We start from the raw sequence: 6082 nt of genomic DNA on the forward strand, positions 1-6082 counted from the left end.
CAGCTTTCATTTTTTGAATCGGCTTTTCTGACTTCATGTCTTCATGTCTTTGATCGACTGTGCAGAGAAACCAACTAAACGATCAATACAATTGGAGCCTGTTGACAGTGTTGTGTTGTCTGGTTAGAGTGTTCAGAAGAGTACAGCAAGACCCGTATGACTTTTTGAGGACTGTTAGCTGCGTGATCTGTTTTTGTGCTCATCATGGGAAATAGCTCCAGCGGTGGCAGCGTCCAAGAACACCTGGACCATGCCAGACGCAGTGGAGTATGCTCATTGCAGAACATGTCGCTGAAAGCATTACCGCCTAGCCTCTTGCAGCTCTCCAATATCAGAAGCCTGGATATCAGTGGCAACCAGATATCTGAGTTGCGGGGCGACATTGCGTCTCTACCAGCACTGAAGTCTCTGACGGCCACTGGGAATCGATTGGAAAGACTACCCGAGGAGCTCGGCACTCTAGTGAAGCTGGAAACCTTATCTTTAGCTAGCAATCGCATTATGTCAGTTCCTGTATCTCTGAGCAACCTAGCACACCTGAAAACATTGGTGCTAAGCGGCAATCAGCTAACGGGATTCCCCGTCAGCGTGCTGGGCTGTAAGCAGCTGCAGGTACTGGACTTGGCTGACAATCGCATCACGGCACTACCCGACGACATGCAGCAGCTGCAAGCCGTGGAGCTAATCCTCAACCGTAATCAGGTCGCGGCGCTGCCTGAGAGCTTGGCGCAGTGCCGACGTCTTAAAGTGCTGCGCTTGGAAGAGAATTGTTTGCAACTCGATGGCATTCCTGCAGCCATACTAGCTGTTTCAAACGTCTCTACACTGGCGCTCGAGGGCAATCCGTTCAATCTGAAAGAGCTAGAGTATCGGCCAGGCTACAACAAGTATGCCGAACGGGTCACAGCGACACGTAAGAAACGTGATTGAACATGCTCATGTGCACGCATGCATGCGCCCACGCACACACACACACACACACACACGTGCGCGCGCGCACACACACACACAGAACACGTTGCCGCATGCACATACATCCCAAGTGTAGTGTCCAGTTCATCACAGCTCTGTCACAATGGCTTCGGCTCCCAGGTAGAGCATACACTATGCTGTAGGTACGAGTAATAGGTTGAGCTGAGAGCTACACTTTTAGTCACATGACACTAGAGTAGCCTGAATTATATTTCTATCATTTCAGAACCAATTTATATGCTGATGCCCTTATAAAGGCTTATACGGCTCATCCAGGGGCAGATTCTTTTCACAAAACACACGTATTTTAGCTGTGTTCCAGCCCGTTTCGCTGAGCGGCATTTAGCATTTTATACCATCCTCTTTTTTCTCATATTGAAGTCTTTCATTTCTGCTATACTCTATTTCTCCTTCATGTGTGCTGATCGGAATACATTGTCTTTCTTGCTTTTTGTTCACCCTCTGTGCCATCCATCATGCATTGTACCCACCTTGTGCATTCAAAATCTGCAATAAATCCTCAGCCCAGTGGCAGATCATCACTCGATTTGTCATGAGTGTTGCTATGGTCTCTGTGGCCAAAGTCCTGCTGGCTGCAACCGTGATGGAGGATCTGCTGCACTATTACAGCCTAGAATGTAGTACAAGTATGTACCTGTTGTACCCGTGATGCTGCGAGCAGCATTGCTGTAACTAGCTTACTTGTAGGCCTGCAACGGATACCGGTGCTAGTATTCTAAATGGCTGAAGAAACCTTCTAATCGGAATGAACGAATGTTCCAACCAGGGAGTAGTACAATACGTATATATGGTATTGTACTACTCCCTGGTTCCAACATCCTCTGATTGTTTAGTATTATGACTGTTAGCATCTCACAGTACTTGTCATGGCATACACGTAGATATACAATCATGTAACTTTTCAGAAACCTTGTTTCCAACCTTCCTACGAGTGCAACTTTCCATTTTTGGGATTCGGAAACGAATAGTAGCCGAACCTTCGAACCCCTATATATTACTAGGCCCCTGTTGCAGCCGAGCTGTGTGCCGCAGTGGTGTATGAAGTCACAGTCGATGAGGGTTGTCACGGCTGCTTTTGCATTGCCAATACTGGCAATAGACTTTGAAATGCCGGAGGTGGAGCTGGTCACGTGATTTCAACTTTTTGGCCACCAACGTGTGTTTACTGCTGAGGAGGCCATCATGTTCTGTGAATGATCTTGGCTTTTACAAATTCAGATGTGCCGGTCGGTGGAAGGAAAACCAGAGCTACATGTAGAGATAGAATGCAAAACAAAGAAAGGAGAAGAAAATTACATGTAGTTCAGTTAGCAGCCAAGTATCGCCCAAGTCGCACCAACCTCTTCTTCACATACAGTAAAACCTGTCAAGGCGACCACTCGGATAAGGCGACCATCTGTCCTAGAAGACCACTGCAACCAGGACGCTATTTCCAGTCAATTGGCCCTGGATAATTATAAGGCAACCACCTGATGGCAGAGACCATAATTATTGAAGGCCCCTTGAGCGGTCGTCTTCACTGTACTAGTAGTAGCAGAATGAGATTGATACCGGAAAAAACATGATACATCTACAACCACTTACTCGTATCTTGCTTTGTTTTCGGGGCGGGTGGGAGGGGACGGGGGCGGGGGCGGGCTCAGAACGCTGGAGTGCTTGGATCTCCACGTCAATGCAAATCTACGACATTGTGTTGTTATGCAGAGCAAGTGCCAAGTGCTATGCCTGCCGCAGGGATTTCCAATCTAACTAAGTTACTTTTATATTTAAAACAACAGTTATTACAACCAGGCGGAGGATGCAAGTGTGCCTAACCACAACAATACGGGTTGGTGAGGATAAGCACTATCCTTGACAATGCCTATGCACCAGGGCAGGGACTGCCAGGGAGTCGTTTAACTTTATAATAAGACTCCCAGCTGCGGAGACTGCCGCTGCGCCATACTCTACTAGTCTCTATAGCTCTAGTCAGTCTAGTCCAGTGCTGTCGGGCGCCGAACTTCGGAACAGAGCGCCGAAGAACCAACACAGTGAGTAACAGACTAGAATTCAAGTAATTAGTTCACCAAGCACAGCATACCGACGATATCATAGACTTACCGGTACATGTAGTACACGGTGACTCAACTGCGCAGAGACTGTAGTGCACTTATATTTATAATGAATTGCAGACCTATTCAGTAGCAGTACATAAAAACAAGAACGACCTTCTTCTTTGGTACCCCCATCTCGACAGTAGATATACTGTAACCCTTGGCAATGCTCCGGAGGTGAGATTGTCAGCGCCAGGAACTCGATAACAGCAGTTGTATCCGGACAGAATACGTCCGACTCCCCGTGCAGACCAAATTGGTGTCGGATGCTCCATAATGTTGGTATTGCCAGCGGATCATGGGTGACTCTATACGACTCCCTGATCAATATCATTATACAATGTACTTGTACTTGTACTTGTACTTGTAGTCAATCATGTCTGCCAGTGGACGGACGTAGGCTGGTATGGGACAGTGTATGTCTGCCACTACCAGTATAACTATCACTGTACGCGGTCACGGCTTGGCTACATCATGTACAGTAGTACTGTGTTCCTCTGTACTGTATGTACACTGTAGCTCTCTTTCCCCGACTGGTTATCTTGGTTATGGACGGGGCGATGAGTGCTTTGCTAGACCGGTTTGGTAACGTCGTTACAATAATTTACATGTAGATATACATTGTACAATGTCATTGTACAATGCTCAAGCATCTACACGGAGGTGAAACATCTTTACAGCGAGCGACTGTTGTGGATATCCAGCGATGTACGAGAACTGTGTGCGGCTCAGACAGCCAGAAAACATGTACTGTACATAATTATGTAGATTGTGGTTTGAACTTGCTTCTTTCTCTTTTCTTTCCCCTGCACTGCTTGCAGTGGGGCTCTCGACTACATAATCATTGACTACTAAACTAAAGTCTAAAGAGGAGAAATCTTCAGTACTGACAGTAGACTGGTATAGGCGCTCATGACGCGTGCGCGTATGACGTCCAAGTCCGGCGGAGTTCGTACTCTGGAGTCTGGTATCCACCACGTTCATACATGCACGCGCACTGTGTGTGGTGCGGGCGGGACATAAAAAACGTCTGCCAAGGTAATACTAATACTGTAATAGACTAAGAAACATGACAGTGACTGGCTGCTGCGGCAGTCTGCACCGCAGCTGCGCTCTGGCGTCTACTCGTACTACTTCTAGTGATGGATGGCGCCTGGCTACATGCAACCATGACGCCCCAGGCCCAGGACTGCATGTACATTGTCATGTATTTTTAGACTACTGATGCCAGTGATGGTGGACTCTTTGACTAAACTCTGAAGCTACTAGTACTACGACTACTAGTATTCTCTCACCGACGGTTGGACGACAGCACCAATAATGCTAGAGCCTAGACTAGAGCCTATAGCCTAGTAGAGGAGGGTCCTACAAACCGTTTAGAACGTCAGAACCAGCGTTTCCTCACAGAACTCGTCATCTTCTAGTCTCTACACTCACTAGGCTGCTGCCTGAAGTAGCCGTGATATGTTGCACTAGCTTTACCTACTTCGAAGTAACTAACGCCAGGAGGTGTTGACTCCGCATCGGGATCATTATGGACTCCCTGGTATACTTAGTAACTGCACAATGCACTTCGTAACATCAAGGAAAGCAGCAGTTCTAGAATTTGACAACACTCAACATACCAACCCCTAGATTTATCCAAGTAACGTTACGAGAAGTAGCCAGGGCTAAGGTTAGGTCGCACTAGCAGTCTCGCCGGGTCTCCGGATAGGGAAATACTGCATGCAATCGCTATGGCCCAGTGTGGGTGTATGCGGTAGACGCTCAGCCGCGTTATCTCGCCACTTTTGTACTTCTCGTGAAACTCGAAAGTCTACCGATACGAGGGGCAACACTGAACAGACTGACAGCAGCAGATTAGTAGCATGCCAAGGACTAAAGAAGTGTTCAACTACACAATCATAATCATTAGTAATAGTGCTTGTAATTGAGTCATGCCCAACAGTCATGCTTATCATAATAATAATAATTATTGATTATGTCTTGTGACTGTAGCCATGGTGGCCATGGATCCCATTGCTCAGTGCAAGCTAGCTCTACTGACACTCTGTCTGCGCTCAGCACACTCACTGTGGTGGGGTCAGATGGCCAGGTTGTGGACACTCGACGGAATTGCTAATGCAATTATCTTCAGACCTTCATTCCAAAACTAAGTACATGTATGCAGTTACTTGGAAATCCTCACAACACAGCATCCGCTACTACCTACTACTACCGGTAGTCATGTGCAGTTCTGAAGTAAAGTTTGTTTGTTTGCTCCTCACCGTTGCCACTGGCACTGTACCACTCAACCGCTATCACTGATTGTACGAATAGAAGTACCATCGACTGCACTGTACAAAGACAAGTGTATCTCCGAACCAGGGAGTCGCTTATAAAGACATGATTATACAGCTGTATTAAAGGGTTCTTAAACGACTCCGGAGCTCCTGGGATCCCTGCACCGAACTACAATCTGAGGACATGGCTTCTTTAGTTTTGATTTTTCACCGTGCCAGTCCACTGTGAAATGCTGACCCCAAACTACTTGTAAAAGACAAAATAATCATCAAACACACTGGCACTTTTAACGACGTACTTGGCATGCCGCAGGCGGCCGGGCGCAGAGTTTTTAAACTGAAGCGAAGTTGAGTAAAGAGTTGTAACGTTCTTCATGACGAATCATGGAGTACATAAGGGGTTATGACGTACTCTTGATACCTTGTGTAACTGCTTGGTCACTACATGTAGCACTGTACCATGTGTACTGAACAGTCTGAACTTGAGAAATAACTGTGTGAGTGTTCAGCATTTTTTACACCTCCACTGATGGCTCTCCTCATACATGTACATGTAATAATAATAATATTATTACATGTATGAGGAGAGCATTATGATGTAGCTCAGGCTTCCGTTCCGAGCTAGCGCTATGCTGAGTGATACGCACGTGGCACTGCCAAACGTCACCGATTTCCCGGACATTGTCGCCTAATGTTGGCTCCTTGGATGTGTGG

General features: G+C 46.8%; 1 protein-coding gene across 1 annotated transcript; it reads left to right on the forward strand.

The window, feature by feature from the left end:
• Positions 1-16: 16 nt before the first annotated feature.
• LOC135814990 (leucine-rich repeat-containing protein 57-like) lies at positions 17-1514 on the forward strand. The gene has a single exon (XM_065328201.1). It carries the CDS (start codon positions 205-207, stop codon positions 928-930), a length of 726 nt encoding a protein of 241 aa, XP_065184273.1. The 5' UTR covers positions 17-204; the 3' UTR covers positions 931-1514.
• Positions 1515-6082: the final 4568 nt, after the last annotated feature.

This window comes from Sycon ciliatum, chromosome 4, assembly GCF_964019385.1.
Source record: "Sycon ciliatum chromosome 4, ocSycCili1.1, whole genome shotgun sequence".
Taxonomy (NCBI): domain Eukaryota; kingdom Metazoa; phylum Porifera; class Calcarea; order Leucosolenida; family Sycettidae; genus Sycon; species Sycon ciliatum.

Coding starts and splice junctions, on each gene's coding strand:
- LOC135814990 (XM_065328201.1), top strand. CDS start 205: ATGGGAAATAGCTCCAGCGGTGGCAGCGTCCAAGAACACCTGGACCAT.